Consider the following 20668-nt stretch of genomic DNA (forward strand, 5'->3'; position numbering starts at 1 on the left):
AAACCAAACCAGTTTTGTGGCTTCCCACCCTCCCCAAACAGTAGTGCAAGACCTACAATTCCCACTAGAACATCTTCATACCATTCTACTTATTCTATGTCTGAGCTGATGCATTTCTCGGACTACATGTTTTCCCACATTTCTTGCACTTACATAATTATTGATCTGTATTTGCTAGTGGCATATACGAATGACTGCCTGTATTTGCCTGGTACTGCCTGTTATTCATGGTTACATATGCATAGTGATCTTCACACATTATCCTAATTTCCTCTTTCCTTTCCAAGCAGTATGTTTTCCATCAATGAGTTAGGTCTGGTCTTTCAAAGTGCAGTGTTTCACAGCCAACAGGATGACTTGTTCCTTATATATCCATAGTTCAACAGGATCCCCTCGGGCTGAAGTTTTTAAGTACTGTATGTCTGACAAAGGTTGACCATTCCTACAATCCTCAGCACAACAGGCTGCATTGTTAGGAAATAAGCCCCAAACAAACACTGAATTGCTCCTACCATTAAAGCTGTTGTCACAACACTGATATCAAAGTAAGACTTTTTGATCCTTACCTGTTCTTTTGGATAGCTTCCAGTATGAGGAAGTGCTGGCCCTTACACACACTGCTGTGCAACTGTAGAAAACACCATGCTTCAAAGGTCTCATTAATACTTGTGGTGCATCTTGGAAGTGAAAAGAATGAAAAACAAAGCCCAGTGTGACCCTTTTTTATTTAAAAGGTGACTTTTCTATTTCAAGAGTGACTGGTTTGTCCAAATTGAACATTAAGGGTGATCTCAGAAAAAGAGAGGCAGGCAGATTACTAAGGCCACTTACATTTCAATGGACTGGTTAGTATACCAATGAACACCTCTTGATTTGCATCTGCTGTAGTTATGTGCTCTATTACTGCTCCTTCAGGCTCATTGAAAGGATCTTGAACAAAGCTCAACCCACCTGATGCTAGGCCCTCTGTGAAAAAATGCTGGTTGGGAAGAGCTACGGATTAATTAAACTAGTGGAGTTTTACTGGCTATCCTTTAGTTGTTGTATCATCTTGAGACTGTAAAAGACAAAAACCAACTCAAAGTACAAAAGACCCAAACCCCACATTAAAATATGTAACTGAAATCTACTGTCCAAAGGCACTAGCAAAACTAACACATGAAATATTTCACATGGCAAGTGAAGGCAAAACTGCCTTCCTTACTCAAAGCAGTACCACTTTCAAGAGGTATGTTCCATTTCCTGAATGCATTCTGTGGTTGAGAAATGAGTGTTAGTGTAGCAACAGCACTTAGAGTTGTGGACTTTGTTTGTGTTGCATATAGGTTAAATGTAAGTTATTAGGCTGAATATGGGAAGCAAACAGCTAAAAACTTGTGGCCTGATACGTAAAGCAATCAAAATAGGTGAGCAAGTGGTGCTGTCTAGCCTTGATTTCTCTGACTTATGGAAATTAGAGTTATCCACCTTCTGCTGTATTTTCTTTTACTCTGCTTCTATCATTCTGAGAAGCAATTTACCAGGCTGTATTGCAGAACAATTCTCCCCTATTGCAAGGCAAAATGTACCAAGTTTCAGGAAGGCTACTATAACTTTGACAGAGCAAGTAGGAGGGCATTAATCAAGAGCAGGCTGACAAGCATCAGCTTTCACTACACAGAAACAACTGGCTGTTCAAAACCCCAGCACATGGAAATCCATCAGAGTATTGGATTACTGATTGTAATAGGAGTTTTCTTTGCATGATTGGATTAAATATAGTTTTATCTCCTTTACCTTTTTGTTAAACAAGACACACACAGCTTGGGATTTGAACAAACAGCTTTTCTGAAACTGAAACTTCTACCTTTCTAATGTAAGGATTCATGGTAATTCACAGAGCAAATCTCTTCCTCTCTATATTCAGAAATTAAACTGGAGAATGGCCATGTCCTTCCAGACCCAAGCAGTCTCACCCAAGCCTCTGCAGAGGCATGCTAATTTAGATTTCATTGTGTATACAGAGCTTGTCCAGACATTCAAGAATGGTGCATAAAGCAATGCTGCAAAGGGTCAGATAACAGCACAGTGGCTTTATATAAAACCAGTTGTTCATGACACAAAATCCAGCACTAACGTTAACATGACATCAGCCTGTGGCCTCTTAGTGCATGCACAGCCGTGTCTAAAGGAACCAGCTTTAGTGCAGAGCAACATCCAAAGTTAAAAGAAAAGAAGGTGACTTGTGAGCTCTGTGGGATTCTGGGCACAGATATCAAGACAGGTCACGCACACCAGGAAAACATTTCTCCTGCTCATGGCTGCATGGCTTCATGAAACTTACCATGGGTCCAGGCAGGAAAAGAAGTAGTTGGTAATTAGGAGCCCTCCCCTGACAAACGCACTGCAGCAATGTGCAGCAATTCCTGCAACACCTCCATACTTCAGGCTGTGCAGCACTACTAGCTGAAGTCCCCAAAACACCTGGCAACTGAGGCAAGATGCTAAAGCATTTCAGTGCCTTCAGCTAGGATTGCTCACTGATCCCTGCTCTGCAGTGATAAAGGGAGTTTTGCAACTTAAGCACAGCAAACCAAAGCCAAATTGCTTAATTTAAGGCTCTGTACCAGTTTGACTAAATGGATTACATACTTGTTTGCAGAGGGCTTGATAAACTCATTACCCCACATCAAGGGCTGAGCACACAAACTGCAAATACTCAATCCTCTGATCCTTGTCCATTTCCAATGCAGGCTCCGAGCAAAAAGCCTTCTGGAGCATGGACAATTTGCAGTGGCTTCTCTTGCCTACCACAAAAAGAAAGGACACAGGTCTGACCACTACAGTTAATGCTACTTTCTGAAAAGCCTTTAACCTGTATGATAGATTCTTATTCACATTCTACTTTTCAGAAGCCTGTTTCCTTAGCACATAGCCTCATGTACAAGAGGACAGATAAACTTTGTGGAGTAGTCTCCAGCTCTGCAGTGCCTTGCTTGCTTGCTACCAGCCAAATCTTGGGCCATACCCAGGCATCACCAGAATTAACAGTTTTGCAGTATAAAATTCTTTAGAATAGAAACCAAGTAATAGCCTCAATTGAAGAGAGACATGTCCATCTACTGTTAACAAACTCCTACTACTAAATAAAGCTAGCACTTAATGCAGTATCAAGATCCCACAACAGTATTTACTGTCACCTTCATTGTCCTACAGACACAGTACAGAAACTCACTCCTCAAGGAGCACCAGCTGTGCTAGAGTTGCTGCTTACCATAGTCCTTGACCCTTCAGAGAAAGGAATTGGCCCTGAAGAAGTCTCAAGTCTGACTACTTAAAGATGTACTACAGCTGACAGAAAAATTTTTGTCTTCTAGAGGATGCACATGTAGGCAGGCTCCTTGGAGCTTACCCAGGAACTGTTATTACTACTCAGATTAGCCCTGTGCTGAAGCATAAAATGCAGGCTTTCTTCCACCTGGAACTATGATCAGAAACGATGCCATATGCTCATGCAGCTGTGGCTAAGAGTAAGTGAGGGGAGGAGCTCCCTTGTCCTTCTGCACTGCATGCCCTTTTTTTTTTCCATCTACAAGAAGGGATGACAAAGGCTAATCAGCACCATGTAGGCAATACTTCAGTGGAGTTTAGGATGCCTAGGAAAGCATCCTAGTACACCAGGAAGGGAAAAGCAGACGTGCATAACGCATTTAAATTCCAAAAGATGGTACGACCTGTTCCACTTAAAAAGCACCAATCACATTTCAGGTAGAGAGCTTTATCTCTCTACAGAGAGATAACAGACCTAATAATGTAGCCATCTCAGTGAGTTTCACAGAAAGTCGATGTGATGTTGACAGTGCACACAGCAGGGGACAGGATACTGGAGCTAAGGAAAGCAGTTTGCTTTCCAGTATGACTTTGCCCAAAGTTGAGAGGCAACAGCATCCTCATCTTGCTGGGAAGTGATCAAGATAAATATATCAATTATGAAGTGCAGATGCCAAGGTGTGTGTCACAGGCAAGGACTCACAGGAAATGCGGCCAGATGATGCTAGTATAAGGGTAGATCAAATCCTCATTCCTTCTACTGCTCATAACCTAAACCAATTACCTACTCTGGGTAAAGAAGCTCACAGTTGTCAGCAACTAAGTGTATTCCTCTTCTTTAGTCAGCTCTGACTTAAGCACTGCTGCTCCAGAACAAAATTCAGGTCTTTGTGCACAGCCCTGAAGTAACTGTGTACCAGGCTGCCTCCACTTGTGGAGGCAAGGAAGACAAAGATGGCAAGAACACTGTGCAAGCACACCTTGGACACTCCCCTGGGCCTTGTGCCCTTTATTGTCACAAGGGCTCCCAGCAGGCTGCAGAGGTTGCTTTGAATCCAGAGCAGTGTCAGGTCATGCTGGGAGGAAGAAGTCTTCATTGGCAATGACAATGTTAGTAAGTTACCACCTGTAAGGAGAGGCAAGAAACTCTTATGCTCAACTTTAACACTTGCTGTCCCAAGAAGACTAGAGCTTCAGCCCTGACTGTAGTCCTCACCACCAATAGGGGACTTTTCACCCTCCCTTACACATATTCCATGTTTATCCATGTTGGTTAGACAACACCTGGTTTGGAATAAATCCCTATAAGCCTGCAACTAACTAATAAGCAGGAGTAGTTTAGTTCCCTGCAGTATTAAGCAAGGTATTTGCTTAGGTATAGAAACAGAACTATGTTTAAGAACTGGTTTAAAAAGTCTGTGCCTGCTTCTTTGAAGAACTGAATTGATCTTAACCAGCAGACAGGACAGAACTTGCTACTTGGCTTATGTATACTTTATAAAGTGAAAAAAGTCACCTCTAACATAAGCTCATGCTCAGCGAAGTCTGATCTTGGTCCAGTTGCCTGCACAAGACACTTATCACAGATCATGGCCTTTGAAGGCTCTACAGAAAAACTGCAAACAGAAATGGCAAATGATGGGAAGATAGCACACTTGGTAAGAGACTTGTAGGTGAAATACTGCCTAAGCTTAACAGATATCTGTACGTTTAAGGACAGTGGAGACAAAGCCCTCTAATACAAAAGAAGGAGATTGACAATGCCAGGGCCTGAAGTGTATGATCACACTGCTTTAACACAAAGCAGCAATGGAGATCTGATCCTGAAGAGTTGCTTAGCACTTCCCAGCTTTTGCTGATAAACAACAGGAGCTGAACAGCATTCAAGCACACCCCAGCACTCCATGGAGATTTGATACTGTCCCCTTCATTCATAATCTGCTTGTGAGCTTTGTTCATTACCTTCAGCTAAATTGATATTTAAGAGAAAGCCTTCATGCAGTCTCATACACTTCTGCAAGAATAATTCAATAGTCATGCTTTGCTGTGTAGGTTGCTAACAGTCAGTGAGGAACTGTTAAGGCAGCAGGGACACATGTGCCCTCAACAGGGATGCAAAGTGCAGTAGGAAAGGATAAGGATTATGTACCCCCTTGCAGGCCCTTTTGGGTCCTTGGACTATACTTTAATAGCTACCTCCTGGACTTGGGTTTATCCTTGCTACACAGAAGACTGCATCTCCCCAGAAGAAAAAATATTGGGTGGTGGTTTTAGATTTGCACACCCTCCAAAAAGTTGAAAATTAATGCAACAAAGAAATACTGAAGGAAGACTGATGACATTGGTCTTTTGCAAGACAGAAAACAGTGCACTACCCACAAAATGAAGTATCAAAACTGCCTCAGTGACACTCCAGTTGAACACACTGTAGCATCACAGCTCTGAGAAGAGGCAGACAGTGCTTCTGGAGTATATGAGCCTGCCATCCTGACATGGCCTGTAAGTTTATGGGCGTATCTAAACTAGGACATTCAAGATCAAAATCCACTTTTAAATGCACATACTCCCAAGTGGAGCACAGAGTAGATGCTATCATCCTTTATAGTTGCAGTAGCTGCCACAGGAATAAAGTCCATCAGAATGTCTGTTTGCTTTCCCAAGGATGAATCACTACCAAACCTTCCTCTCTGCAAAAGAAAAGGAGATAGTAACACACAGATCCAATACCAGAATCCAAGCATCACCACCCACTAGATCCTCTTTCTGCCACATTCCAATTACACCAAAACATACTTGGGAAGACTAAGATATAAATGGGTCAAATATGGACTAGTAAAAAGAGACATAAATTAGAAAAACCTGCTATTTTAGCATCACCCTCTCTACAGAGGGGCACAAAGCAAAAGCAAACAGGTCTAGAGCACATAGTAAATCACTGTCTTATCTCAGCTGGACTGTGAATAATTTGTCCACACTTTAGAAAACCTCCATTCTTACCATCAGCAATGAATACAGTGATACAGTCACATGAATAGGTATACAGAAACATAACAGAAGAGAGACTGGCTCAAAACACTGCTCCCCCCAGTAACCATACCAACAAATAAGACAGAGAAATCTGTTTGGCAGAGGGATCTGGTTCTCTTTTTGGTAGTATCTTTTAACTTAGAAAATAGCTGCATTGGAGTCAAATAATCAAGCTCAAGATAGTCACAAAAAATAAAGGATGTATTTTTCTCCAAAGATCAAAACCATAACTAATGTAAGACATTCATATCAGAGAAGTTCAGTGTCCAGAAAAACTCTTCTGCCATATAAAAAAAAGATACTGCAATTGCTTTACTGCTCAAGAATTTCCTTGCTCAAACTGCTTAATTCTTCTTTCATGAAGTTTTGTCAGTAACTTGTTTTTAACTACAATGTACAAACAATTTTTCTTCACAACCCTCATTTTATCTAAAGCTCTTCTTTTGTTCTGGAGAGTTTTGTCGCATGCTCCTCTATAAATTTGCTCAACTGCTCTAAATCTCTGTCCGCGCCTTCAAACTTAATAGGGTTGTTCTTCTTGTCCCTTGGAGCAAAGTAGATAGTGGGGAATCCCTCCACTTTGTAGTGGTCACTCGTCACGTCGTTGGCAGTAGCATCCATCTTGGCTATGACCAGATTTTTCTCATTCTTGTATTTTTTGCCTAGCTCAGTATACACTGGTTCTAGTTTCTTGCAGTGTCCACACCACGGGGCATAGAACTCTATGAGAACATCATTCTTTGTATCCATTACTATGGTATCAAAAGTTTTACCCACTACCACTTTCACAGGCCCTTTGTTATTTTTTGGCACTGGCTGGGACTTCACAATAGGCTTCAGTTTTCCTAGAAGGAAGCACACACCACTGTTAGAATACAGTAAGAGCAGTCCTTAAAATCTCCCCCAAGAAAGGGCAGAAGCACATCCTCCCACCAGGTAAAAGCATGGCACCAGTAAATGAACTTACTTCTGCATGAAACATAGGCTAGTTTGCTGGTGACCTTTCAGCACAGTAACCTTGTGAAATACGGGCAACAATTTGTTTCACAATTCCCTTAGAACCTTTCTCCCTCTTTTTATGGCTCTTCATCCACAATGTATTAGACAGCGATTTATTATACTAGTCCCAAATATGAATGAAATATGAATGATCAGCTCACACTTCAAAGCTGCAAGAACATCTTAGGCTTGCCAAACACACTCAGTTTTAGAACATAGCTAGATGCCACATCATAGTCCAGGCAAAGTTAATGAAAAAAGGCAAGAAACATCCAAAGGCTTTAAGCCAGAGCACTGTAATGTTGCACGCATGACTTCTTTGTAGCCATTGCCTCAGGAAAAACTCTTGGAAGGGGAAACAAAGCAAATGGCTTAGAGAACCCTATTTTAGAATCTGTACCTTTTTTGAATGCCAGCACAAATTGCCTGAGTACATCAGAGTCAAACTCTTCTGGCTCCATGGCATATTTCTTGCCACCTTCATCCAGAATGGCGACATTGACATCCTCTCCACTCTCAAGCAGGCCCAAATCTTTTATTTCAGAAGAATAATCTTCCTCATCAGAAACAGCAAATACGTATTCAGGGAAGTCTTTGGCCACTTCCAGGACTTTGCCTCTCCAGTACTGTGTAGCTGATAAACCATAACACAATGCAATTAGTAATTTCTAGACTTGCTTCCTCCCAAAGTGGAGGAATGGTAATCTTAGCGAACTTACCAACACGATAGTCAAAACTAAAGTCTACAGAATAATAGACAACCACTAGAGGACGTTTAGCGTATCTTTTAGCATCATTGGAAGGCTTGCGATGACCAACTAGAGGCAAAGCATGCTTTAGCACATGCTCTTTAATCTCTGATCCACCTGTAGAGTCCTGCTTAAAAAAATTGGGAAAAAAATTCAGACAAATGGATTCAAGTGGCATTGCTGTTACACTACTGAAAACTAATATTCATGCATGCATGAATAAAGAGGGTCATGTTATAAACAATGCCGTCACCATATTCTTCAAATCCTTGAGCACTAAAGATAATTTAGTACTCTACATTTAAACTGAATATTGTAATGGTAAATTATTATTTGAATACATAACCTCTGGGTTAATTTCATAACACTTTCTCAAACAAACCAATACAATTTCAGGGGACAAACAGGTTGCCTCAAATATCTAGTGGAGTACTTCCAACAGGAATATGCTAACTGCTCATATAAACAAAGAAAGAGAACCTTCAATCCACACACAAACTTTCTAGCTTTGGATCAGCTACTCACTTTAAGATCCAAAACATGCATCTTGGGCTCGTGCTTTGACTGAAATTTCTCTGGCTGCATGACAACCACTTTTCCTGGAGATGCTTTCAGTAATTTTGCAATCTCGTTGCTGAAGGTGTGATGGAACTTGTAATCTTCTCTTAAACCATTAGCTGAAAAATTAAGGTTAGGGAGGAGGAAAAGTCATCAAGAAGTGAACTGACAGCCTCTGACTGAAATCTTGAGACTGCACTGCAAGGAAACTCTCTTCCCTTTCTCAGTGGGACATGGAACAACCCAGAGTCTTGGGGAACAGCTCTTATCCAGGGGTGAGAAGCATGTGGAAATACATACAATTTGAGTAGCACTATTTGAATGCTGTTCAACAACCCTTCTACTTGATGAGTTATTCTACACATTCAAAAAACCTTGAACTGTGTCCAAAACATGTACAGTGAAACAGCTATTTGTTTATCAGTCTCCTACCTCTTGGATTCCCCTCAAATAACAGAAAGTAGCACTGGAAAGGAACCCGCAAGGTCACCTAGTCAATCTATTTTCTTTGGGGCAGCCTGGGAAACAGTTCTGTATCTTGCTATGCTGCAGCAACCAAGTCAGCTCCTAATCCAGCTATAAATGACAGCAGCCCCAGAAGCAGGCATAGCCAGGGGGAAAAGAATTGCCTGCACTGCTCTCAAGGCTCTGGCAGAAACCAAGAGTGGCTGCATGTTCTCTGATCATGCAAGACACGGGGACTGATTAAAGGGACTGAGCCCTTCAAGTGCTTTGCCTCTTCTGTGTAGTAACAAATATCGTTAACAAGACCATCAATGTGTCACATCAAAGGGGTTTTTAAGAATAAACATCACCCGGAATGGTCTAAACTGATCCAGAAGTGGATGATGATTCTTTCTCCAGGCCCTCCCTCACTAAACAAGTTTGGCAAAGTCCAGCCTCTGGAACTGTCAGAGATGAAACAAGCAATAGCAGATGGCAAAGCTAGCAAGGCTTTAAGCCAAGAAGTTGTGATTTTTTCCTCAGCTAGGAATTTTCCCTCCTCTCTAGTTCACATGTTTTTAAGGACACAATACCAAGAGGAGGTATCTCCTCTGACTGGCTGATACTTTAGTTATAGCCTCAAAATCTGGTGTGAGCTCTTTTCTTGAGTACAAGTGGAAGATTACCCTTCAATCTCCTTCCTTTCCAACATCCCCCACTGAACTAAGAGCAGAAATAAAGGATCTCTCCATGCCCAAAGTCCTGGGCACAATCTCAACAAAACATACCCTTCTTTAATATTTTAAAACATTCTTTACCTGCTTCCTGATAGAGCTGATAGGCTTTGTCATTCTCTCCACTAAAGACACCAATGATAATGACATCATCCCCATCTCTCAGAAATTCCTGTACCTGCTTGGTAGCCTGAATCTGTTTGGATGGAGGACCAGCCTGTTCAATCATGTAGTCAACAATACCTGTGAGATAAACCCACACCCAATAAGTTTAGAACATTTATTGAACTGAAAGGTTCAGGCATTCCCTCTACAACATTGTTTAATACCACATTTCCTGTGGACACCTTTCTTTCTGTGCAGCCCTCCCACAATAACTTAAAGATCAAATCAGCAAGACCTCAGTCCAAGTTTTTAAGCTCCAGTTCTGGCTATTCTTTTTCAAGTTGGTTTCAGAAGAGGTGACGAAGCATGAGTTCCATGGATATCAGCTGATCTTTCAAGTAACTGTCCTTTCTGAAATTCTAGACCCTACCCTGTCCCCTGACCCTGCTATGAGCCAAAGTTCTACTTGGATAGTCTTAAGACTTCTCTCTTATTAAAACCTAATATTGAGCACTTTGCCGGCCTTTATGGTGCCTTCCAGTGCAATTAATGGCTGCCCATTTACTCATACTGCCACTGCTTCACCATGTGTATTTAACCTGCTTTATATTAAAAGGAGCTTATAGTACCACCATAAGATGTTATAAAGATTAGAGACAAATTTATACTGCTGGCCCATATAGGTACAAGAGCACAGTTTTTCAGGTTTCCCCAACTACCATTGCTATGATGTTAATAAGTCTGCAAATCCTATAGACAGGTCAAAACACTTGTGGTCAAGCCCTCAGAAAATAAGAAAAAGCAGAAGTTGCAGTACCGTATTTTTCCCGTGGACCATTGTAGTCATAAGGTTTGCCCTTGCGGAATATTTTCAGAGTTGGGTAGCCAGTAACATCAAACTTCTTTGCAAGCTCAGTTTCAGCAGTAGCATCGACTTTAGCCAGGGGAATAGGAGGTGTGCGCTTGCTGAGCTCTTGGGCAGCCTTCTCGTATTCTGGAGCAAGCCTTTTGCAGTGTCCACACCTAGGGAAGGAGAGGAGAGGGCAGTTTTTACAAGCCATGAGTCCTGCAAGGCACCTTCTACCTCTGAAGTGGAGGAGTTAAGTCTTCCAGAATGCAGAAAGTAGAAATGGGGTTATTCAATCTACAAAGGACAATTCAGTCTAGGAAGACTTGACTTTCCAACCTGAAGCTAGAATCTGTCTGGGCCCACATTACTATAGGTAGTTTCATTTTTAGAGGCGATTTTTAAACTAAGGATCAGCTTCCTTTGGTCTTCAGTACCTCCCAACGTGTTCTCAAATTAGTAAATAAGGAGAATCTTCAGTGAAGTTTTAGAGACCACCCCTTGCTGAGACACAGATCCAGTCTAGTCTTCAAGTGATTTGTAATGAAATCCTAGTTCCAGATTAGAACCAAGGTACACCAGAGCTACACGCCCCCACACAAGGCAAGCCTCTTTGAAAGAGATGCAACAACAGAAAACAGGTCACCAAGCATCTTTCAGGCCAGCTGTGCTAGGATAGTACAGGTGACTGCCTTCTTGCTTACCATGGGGCATAGAACTCCACCAGGATTATGTCAGCACCATTCACAATGTCATCAAAATTATCCTGGGTCAATACCAGCGTAGCATCTGGTGGAGGGGTCCAACTGGGGTCTGAAACCTCCTTGACTTTGGCCACAATTGCTGAAATACAGTTCAATAGCCCAATTAGCAAGTTTGCATTATCATACCATAGCATAATTGAATGCAAGAGTTGGTATCAAGAATTTAAAGTCAGTGGCACACATGGTCTTGGACCAAAGCTTACACAAGAACACTTTCAAAGGGCAAATCAAGCTCCTTTATGCTTTACTTCATTGTTGATATTGCCAAGAAGGTCTTCTCTTCACCCCATAGAGCATCTTACTTATGCAGAGCACAGATCTGTACTCTGCAGCACTCTGTAGCACATAAATTCCATCTCAAAACAGACAGAAAAGATAGTTTTTCCCCTCTGACTGAAGTTGGACACATTCATTAAGCCAAAAAAAGTGGTTTTATATACAATCAATGTATAGTTCAGATGTTTCTTATTAGCTGATCCTTCAGCAAGCACGAGACTACCTCTTCTTCTAGTCAAGTCATACTTCTAGAAACCTTCCATCAGTAACAGCACTACCCACTACCTGCAAAATCATCCTCTAGCATTCAGCCAATTGAGAAGACAGGCAACATTTCAGCCTTCATGATATTATTCTGCTTAAAATAAAGTAACTTGATGAAGTCCTTCAAAATAGTCACATAGTCACAAGACCATATACTACTTTTGCTTTCTTACAGACAATTCCAAAGGACTGGCGCTTACCATCTTCTGTCCGAGAACCATCATAGTCAACAGGTTGGCCTTTTTTCAGGATTTTGATGGTTGGGTAGCCACTGACATCAAAACGACTTGCTAGCGAAGTGGCTGCAGTAGCATCTATTTTGGCAACTGGAATAGGAGGGTCATTTTCCTTCAGAGTTTTGGCTATCTTTTCATATTCAGGAGCAAACTGCTTGCAATGCCCACACCTGTCAGAGGAAGACACAAGTAGATACATAAATGCACGACAGACCCATAGGGGTATTTTGCTACTCTGCATTTCCAGGATGCCTTCTGACAGATGTTCACAACATCAACATAAAGATGTTTGTCTTGCTATGTTTTCAGATAATGGAGAGAGAGTAACTGTAGCTAATGTGCTCTTTGTTCAAATCCCAACTTTTTTTATTTTCATTCAACAGGCAAAACATTTCCATGTGTTTTACTAGGCCATTGTAAAAAAATTAACAATTGCTTTTACAACAAAATTGCAAACCTAGTACTATGCCTCTCCTTCTTCCCTGCCACTCCCAAATATGGTCTCTGTTCAAACTTCAGCTTCTCCCTAATCTAGGTTTGTCTTCTCTACCTAGCACCCTAAATTGAACTAAAGAGGAAAACGAACCAGTATTTAAGTTGGCCTAATGAAATCTCACACCCACAACAGTATCACAGAACCTGCTCTCTCTCTGGCCACACCAGAACTCTTTGGGAAGAGCAGAGGCTCCTGCTGCAAAAGCTGGCATGTCAGAGGATACAAGCATAAGAAAAGCTGAATATAGCTTGACAAGCTGAAGACAAACCCAGGAAAATGAAGAAAACAAGAGGCAATGTAGTCTATAGCAGATAGTCTGTACTCTTTAGCCTCTCAACTGGCAGGAGGGGGAGTAGAAAAAAAAAAGAGAAGAGGTGTTGTCTGCAATGACCACACATCCCTCTGCTCAGATAAATTAAGCTTCATGTTCAGTTTTCATGCAGGCAAACTACAGCTGCAGAAATATTACCTACAGCCAAGGAGGGATGGGATAAGAGTGGCACTAGTTAAAATGCAACTCCACCTCAAGCAAGATTGTATTCCCCCCTCTATTAAAAGACTAGAAAAGGACAAATGAGTAAGTCATCTTTATATAACTAAGCCACAAAGAAAAAGAGGTTCTGACTGCAACACTAACTCGGCAACTTGACTGCAAATACATTCTACTCTTGTTTTCCGCCACTAACCATCCCTATTATTTTTGTCCATAAGAATGCAAGAGAAGATACACTCTGGACGAAATTCTTAGTCTCAGTTATATGCAGGTAAATCCATTGTACCTCCCCTGAGCACACTAGTATTACTGCGTACCCTGGTATGCCAGCAGAATGATCATGATCAGGTAGATGTATAAGGCACTGTTTAAATTGATAATACGAACGAGCTATGTCCTTACACCACAACCCTCTGGCAAGGACAGAGATTTGAACTTGACAAGGAAAACCTTGTAGCAATTCCCCTACTAGGGAAGTCTCCTCCACCTAGACGAGAAAGTGCACAAGTTCTCAGTGGGTCAGTACAAGGACACAATAGCAGGCTGTGACACCATACTGCATGACTTTTCTGGGCCTCACTAGGACCATTTCTGTTGCCTCACAGGCACAGAGCAGGGATGGAACCAGGGCTATAATTCCCTTGGCATGGGATCCCTCAGCATGACCCACATCTGTGGGGAAAGAGCAGGCTGTTGTCCATCACGTGGTACAGGGGCAGGGAAAAGGGTACCTCTACAACACCAGAACCATCTCCTACCCTGGACTATGGCAGAGTCCAGTGCTTCTCCTGCAGGCAAGCTACTCCTATGCCATCTTTAAAATTGCAACCTAAGTTCATTTTTTAGGAGTGTGTCCTGTCAGACAAGCTCCCAACAGCCACTCCATCCTGCACCTAAGGTGGTACTGCAGGCTGTGAACCCACCATGGTGCATAGAACTCCAACAGCACAGTGTCCTTGTCTGCAGTAAAGGTGTCAAAGTTTGCATCATTCAAGACTAATACACCATTTTCTTCTTTAACTTCAGAATCATCATCATCATCGTCGTCATCATCGTCATCATCATCGTCATCATCATCATCATCACTGTCATTGTCAGCTTCTTTTGTAAGAGGTTCTGGAAAAGTAAAAGTGCAATATGGATTAGATTGTGTCAAGTTGAACATTAAAATAACATTACCAGGTTAAAGTTGTATTAAGTATACCCTGGGGTTAAAAAAATATCAACACTGGTTAGTTCCTGCTCCACATACAATGACGGCTACCTCAGTATGCTAAGAGCTTGGACTCAGGTGTTTGACCATTTAATTTTTGTCCACACTACGCCAGCTAACAATACAAATATTTCAGTAAAGTGTCAACTTTTATTTTGCCCTTCACGGCAAGCTAACAAAATGGACACAACAATTAATGCATACAGACCTATGTGAGAGTCACTACCAAGATATGTTATGTTTGGTATCTTGTTGAAATGTGGGAAGCGAGAGACACTGTTGGGCAAGAAGGGCACACAGATGATACCTCAATTCAAACAGAAGCCCTCAATAATGCAGCAAACCAGCTGTCCTTCAAGTGGAGCAACTTGCTGCTGGAAAAATTAGGTGTCTTGTACCAAAAAAGTAGATGTTATCTGTCCTCAATGCTTCCCTTGTACCCTTACTCACTATACCTGTAACACCACAACTACTATGCTCTGCCTGTCCGAATGTCTAAAACAGACAGGCTTGCTATAAACTCAAATGCTATCATTTTGCTACTACCTAGGTAGTTTAGAAGCAGCACTTCAAAATTATGCTTCTGTTCCTGACTGTTCAATCCCACCCCTGCCATCTCAATATATCTTGCTTTCAGTTACAGTGATGTTTCAGGTCTGCAATTCATTGAAGAGGCTTTCCATTCACAGGAGCATCGTTCTGCTCTGGATCAGCAACAGACTGCAGAGCGAGTGCGAAAATCAAATAAGCGACTGTCACAGAAGTCTCATGAAAACCCACTCGTATGCACTTGGCAGATGCAAGGTACTCTTCTAAAATAAATGAAGTCAAAACTTCTTTCAAAGAACTTTTGGGGAGCCCTCTGATTTAAGGAGACCAAAAACACTGGTCCAGAACAGGCATTTCAAGGAGAAAGCAGATTTGCTAAATTACCTAATCAAAGTCAGCACATGAAATTTGAAGCCAGGACATTTCAACTGGTTCAAACTTTGTTGGCTTGGGATTTAAGATGGTTTCTTTAATATTTGATCTTTCACATGTTCCTTTAAACTTTTTTTTTTTAAAATTGCTATCATTTGAGGCAAACAGACCTTCCCAAATTACTTTAAAGGAATTTCAGTCACAGAACAAGTAATGAAAATACCTCATCCTAAATGATAAAGGTGCAACAATGATGCTAAGGCCCCTTCTACCACTGGGAGTCCCAGGATTGGGGGGGGGGGGGGGGGGAAGGGGGGATTAAGGTTTCTTGTTCAAAACTATTATCTATTTAACTTTAACTGGCTTTTTACTAAGCTAACAGGAGTTACTGCAGTAGGACAGCAAATCATATACCTGTAAGTTACTTATTCAGGAAAAGAATTCTGACAATACTCTGATTTCACCTGGAATTTGAAAGTTAATGATGACAAATATGTAGTATCCAGGTATGAAAAAGTAAAAAACCCAAACCTCACTATTATCAGACCAACTACAGACCATAGGAACAAGCTCACAGTAGACAAAATGATGCCATTAAATTGTAATAGCTATTTTTCTGTTAGAAGAAAGTATTAGAAATATAGAAAATTAGAAATTTCTAGAAAAAAATTAATTTTTATTATTTTTAAAAATATTTTTATTTTTTTATTTAAAAATTATTTTTAAAATTAGAAATTTTAAAATTAGAAATTTTATTAATTTTCTAATATAGAAATATTAGAAAACAGTATGTCCTCCTGGAGAAAAAGCATTAATTTTAATTAGAACCCAACTTTACACACCACCAAAATATTAAAGCTTCTGACAAGGGGACAGATCACAGGAGATCGTTTATCACACAACAGTAGTCCTACCTGGATTAAGTTTCTTCAACAATTACTACTGTTTCATCTGATCTACAAAGCAGCTAAAAGCACTATTTGCAAGTGGACAATGCTTCCTGTGTTGCTGCCTCTGAGCACTTGCAGTGAAAGGGCTGAACTGTCAAACTCCCTTGAAGTGAATCTACAGCAGTCACGTACCTACAGGACTGCCCTGGTGAAAAAGCTAGTTTTCAGGGGATTTCAGCAGTCAAAACTTCTGCTCACTTGCGTGCCCAGCAGTTTTGAGGGCTATGTTTCACTGCAGGGCATTCATGGTTGGTCTGTACCTGAATTACCAGCAAGTTGCACAATGCCCATTTCTCTTCCAAGCAAATCACTTCAGATTTGATTTTTCCTGACAGAAAGGAATTTGAGGAAAACTAGCTGACCAGTTCCAATGATGCATCTCTGAAACTAACCACCAGGTTAGGACTCTCATTCCTGCTTACTATGCTAACTACCCATCCCCAACAGAGAAAAAGACCACTGCAGCTGCCATGGCAAAGGCTCATGGTGTAGAAAGCTGAGAACAAAGCACCACTTACAAAAACATCCTGCACAAGTGGAAAATGTTACCATTAGATCTAACATTGATCACTGAAATAATTTTGTATCTTTCCCTGCAAGTGTCTGTATAGCCTGTCAACATAAAACTCCTTGACAATGATACATTGTCAGGGGCATTATACACATCCACTTCCTCCTTCCTCCACCTCAGAGACCAAAGCAGGACAGTAGCACACACAGGAGGACTCCAGCTTCTCCCAATTGGCTTAAGAAGGACATGCATTTCCCCCCTCCCCAAAAAGTTAACCCATAAATTAGTCCTTAAAAGTGCAGATCAACCTCTTTCCAGCTTCACTGATACCTAGGGTTATCATAGCTACCCCTAAGGTCCCCTTAAATGTTGGGACTGTAAGACCTGCTTCAAGGACCAGACCAAGTGTGGAAGAAGTAAGCAGGACTTTTTTCATTAAGAACAAGAAACTTCCCTCTGCATTAACAATTTACAATTTAAAGAGAACAGATACAGAATGAGTCTAACTGTGACACCTGAAATAGCCGAAGTAGCTAATAAGTATTTGCTTAAGACAGCTCACAAAAATAAAATAGCTGCACCCAAACCTGAAGTGTCTTTGTTTCTTAAAGCTAGTTGCAAAGCAGGTGGACAAACAAACAAGTGACAGCTGTGGCTAAAACCGGCCCTCCAGTAAAATATGGACCACTCCCTTTTACTCCAACAAAGCATTTCCACAAATTGCAATGCATTAATTACTACACACATCAAAAACCAAGATGAAGATGGCACTCATTTTAAGACTTCAGGTACATGATGCTGGCTGGCAGGCCTTCTTCAGAATGACAGCTACTTTAACCAAAATTAATTCTTACAGTAAGTTCACTGAACTTGAACATCTACACTAACTTCAGCATTTATTGGAAGTCTGGCCTAGTAACTTTTTCTTAAGTGGGGTGATTCCCGTATGAAAAAGCTGCATCCAGACATTAATGACTTCAGGATTCTGCCTGAAAGTTTCCTTTTGAGGAGGGCACTGCATCGTCTGTTCCTCCACTGGATAAGCTCAGTTTTCAGAAACTCGGAAGTCAAGACTCATGATATGTTGCCAGGGCATTCAAAAGCCTTTTTATGAAAGCAGTCTTCCTTGATCTTTTCTGTAGTGGATCTTCTACAGGATCCCTCCTTTTCCTTCATCAGGATGCAATGGTCATGATCTAGGCTAACATTGCCATTGCTCACAGCCTCATATTTGCCTCACTGCCCTAGTCAAACTTCACTTCCAAAACCATACAGTGGAACAAGCCTGGTTTAATCTGAATTTTTCATCTCCTGAACACTGATTTTACATAAAGTTACTTGCTTATTGCAAAGTAAATTTATTCCACTTCATACAGGTCTGCATTTCAAGGGCAAAAATGGAAATCCCTAACTACATGCATTTTTAAAGCAAAGGCTTTGTAAAGCCTGATTCATGATTTATATACAATTTGGTGATACACAATAGAAACTGGAAAATGACTTGAGTTGTTGTCCTGGTTTCAGCTGGGATAGAGTTAATTGTCTTCCTAGTAGCTGGTATAGTGCTACATTTTTGAGTTAGGTATGAGAAGAATGTTGATAACACACTGATGTTTTCAGTTGTTGCTAAGTAGTGTTTAGACCAAGTCAAGGATTTTTCAGCTTCTCATGCTCAGCCAGCAAGAAGGCTGGAGGGGCACAAGAAGTTGGGAGGGTACACGGCCAGGGCAGCTGACCCAAACTGGCCAAAGGGGTATTCCATACCATGTGACGTTATGTCCAGTATATAAACTGGGGGTAGTCAGGGTGGGGGGGATTGCGACTCGGGGACTAACTGGGCCCAACTCTCTCCCCCATGCGGGGGGGGGAGTGAGCAGCTGTGTGGTGCTTAGTTGCTGGCTGGGGTTAAACCACGACAGTTGTGCAACAGATTAGTGTTCAACCTGTACACAGGAGGAAATAGTTCCATCCCTGTGCATCTGTGATCCCAAGAACTCATATATTGAGAACAGCACCCATAGGAAATACTGATGAGAGCCTGGCCCGCAAGAAGCTGAACTACTGCTGTCAGCCACAGCACCCAGGCTTTGCTGTAACATCACAGGTGTTACTTCATCCTTTGAAGGTAGGGGAAAACAGTACTAAGCTTTGTTACATATAACAAAGCAATGATAACCAACTTTTCTAGCTAAATGCAGAGAAACAGACATAATACAGAGTCTTCCTGTTAAGCTTTTTTTTTTAATTCTAAGCTGAAATATGTGTATCTGCTTACTGCAGATGCTATGTCCTATAAAAAAAGAAAAATCTCTTGATCCTTATCCTACAGATCATACAGTTAGTCACACAGATAAGGTTCCCAACATAAAATACATTTCTTCACGTTTCGGTGCCTGTTCACTGAGCAAGAATTGGCAAGACAGGAGTTCAGGAGGTCATCCATAACCCCATCTCCCTGAATGCCCTCCAATACTTAACATACAGCAGTGTTAATGTAGGAAATATGAAAGATGTAGGATTTCTCAAAATCCATGCGAAAGATGCTTAAAATCAAAAAAGAAGCACCTTCAAATGCCTGCCTCCTACGTACAGGCTCTAAACTTAGTAAGTCATACCAGCTTCGTTTCAGCCGATTTTTGGAAAGGAGAAGACAGGCATCAGTTAAATGCAAAGACAATGGGAAGAAACACCAAGAAACTAGCAACACGCAGCCTTCCTTCTGGGAAAAGAATAAACAATCAGTTCGAAACAGACGGAATACACAGATGCCCCGAATTAAGGGCTAAGGAAAAGAGCGCTCCGTCGGACAATAAAATTGCAAATGTACTGGTAATTTAGAAGTCGGTAATTGCCGACACGGCTAATTGCTAGCTTTTAATTCCGCGATTAGAAGAGGCGATGCTGACCTGCCGCACGGCAAAGGAGAAGCGAACAGCCTTCCGAGAGGCACGCTCTCCGAGACACCGGCGCCTTCACGGAGCGGGAACAGCTCCCTGCCTCCGCCGCCTCAGCCCATAGGCCTGCGGGAAGCAGCCGGCCGCGGCCCGGCGCCTCGCGGCGGGGGGGTGGGGGGTGGGGGGGTGGAGGCCGCGCACCGGCGGCCGAGGCTCCCACGCGCCCAACGGCCGACGCCGCCGGCCCGCTCCCCACCTCGCCCGCGCGCAGCCCGCAGCCCGCCCCCTGCCCCCCGCACTCACTCACCTCCGTCGTCGTCCTCCTCCTCGGCCGCCACGCCCCGCGCCAGGAGGGCGATCTGGGCCAGCCCCAGCAGCAGCACCAGCACCCACAGCCCTCTCGGCCTCATCCCGCCGCTCCTCAGCCCGCTCCGCTCCGCTCCGGCCCGCCGTGCCCCCTGCCTGCCTGCCTGCCGCCCTGCGACGCGGCGCTGCCGCCGATCGCCTCGCGCGCCGCTCCGAAGCGGCTCCGCCGCGCAAGGCCAGGGCGCGCGCCACGAACGGCTCGAGAGCGGCGTCCCGGGCACCCCCGCCCAGCAGCCGCAACCGCTTCGCCGCGGCGGGAGACGAGCGCGACCGACCGAAGCGGAGAGCTCACGCCCCTCCGTGCGCAAAATTAGACGCCTGCTCTGAGGTGCCTCTCCCCCATTGGCTGCCGGGGCTCCACCAACCGCCGGTTGCCACGCGTTTCAGGCGCAGCCGCCCAGGGAGCGGTGGGGGGGGAGGGGGAGAGAGATGGCGAGGCGGAAGGGAGGCAGGGCTCCCGCCCCCAAGGGCGAGAAGCCACATCGCCCTTCGGGATTGGCGGGCTGCCGCCA

General features: G+C 42.8%; 1 protein-coding gene across 2 annotated transcripts; it reads right to left on the reverse strand.

The window, feature by feature from the left end:
• Positions 1-1320: 1320 nt before the first annotated feature.
• On the reverse strand, positions 1321-20256 carry PDIA4 (protein disulfide isomerase family A member 4). Of its 2 annotated transcripts, none has more exons than XM_049816553.1 (10): positions 20098-20256; positions 14225-14417; positions 12277-12482; positions 11477-11615; positions 10743-10948; positions 9905-10063; positions 8610-8761; positions 8055-8214; positions 7736-7969; positions 1321-7181 (listed from the first exon to the last, which is right to left on the reverse strand). In XM_049816553.1, exons 1-10 carry the CDS (start codon positions 20198-20200, stop codon positions 6766-6768), a joined length of 1968 nt encoding a protein of 655 aa, XP_049672510.1. In that variant the 5' UTR covers positions 20201-20256; the 3' UTR covers positions 1321-6765. The 2 variants fall into 2 exon arrangements, with proteins under 2 accessions (XP_049672510.1, XP_049672511.1); XM_049816554.1 differs by having other exon boundaries at positions 8055-8211; positions 20098-20255.
• Positions 20257-20668: the final 412 nt, after the last annotated feature.

This window comes from Accipiter gentilis, chromosome 14 (assembly GCF_929443795.1).
Source record: "Accipiter gentilis chromosome 14, bAccGen1.1, whole genome shotgun sequence".
Taxonomy (NCBI): Eukaryota; Metazoa; Chordata; class Aves; order Accipitriformes; family Accipitridae; genus Astur; species Astur gentilis.

What these genes read in the sequence shown, in the direction of transcription:
- PDIA4 (XM_049816553.1), bottom strand. Translation starts at nt 20,200, where the DNA reads ATGAGGCCGAGAGGGCTGTGGGTGCTGGTGCTGCTGCTGGGGCTGGCC. An exon ending in TCAGCTCTATCAGGAAGCAG is followed by an intron (nt 8,762 to 9,904) that starts GTAAAGAATGTT and finishes TTAATTTTTCAG; the next exon opens with CTAATGGTTTAAGAGAAGAT. An exon ending in TGTGCTGGCATTCAAAAAAG is followed by an intron (nt 7,182 to 7,735) that starts GTACAGATTCTA and finishes GCTTCCTTCTAG; the next exon opens with GAAAACTGAAGCCTATTGTG.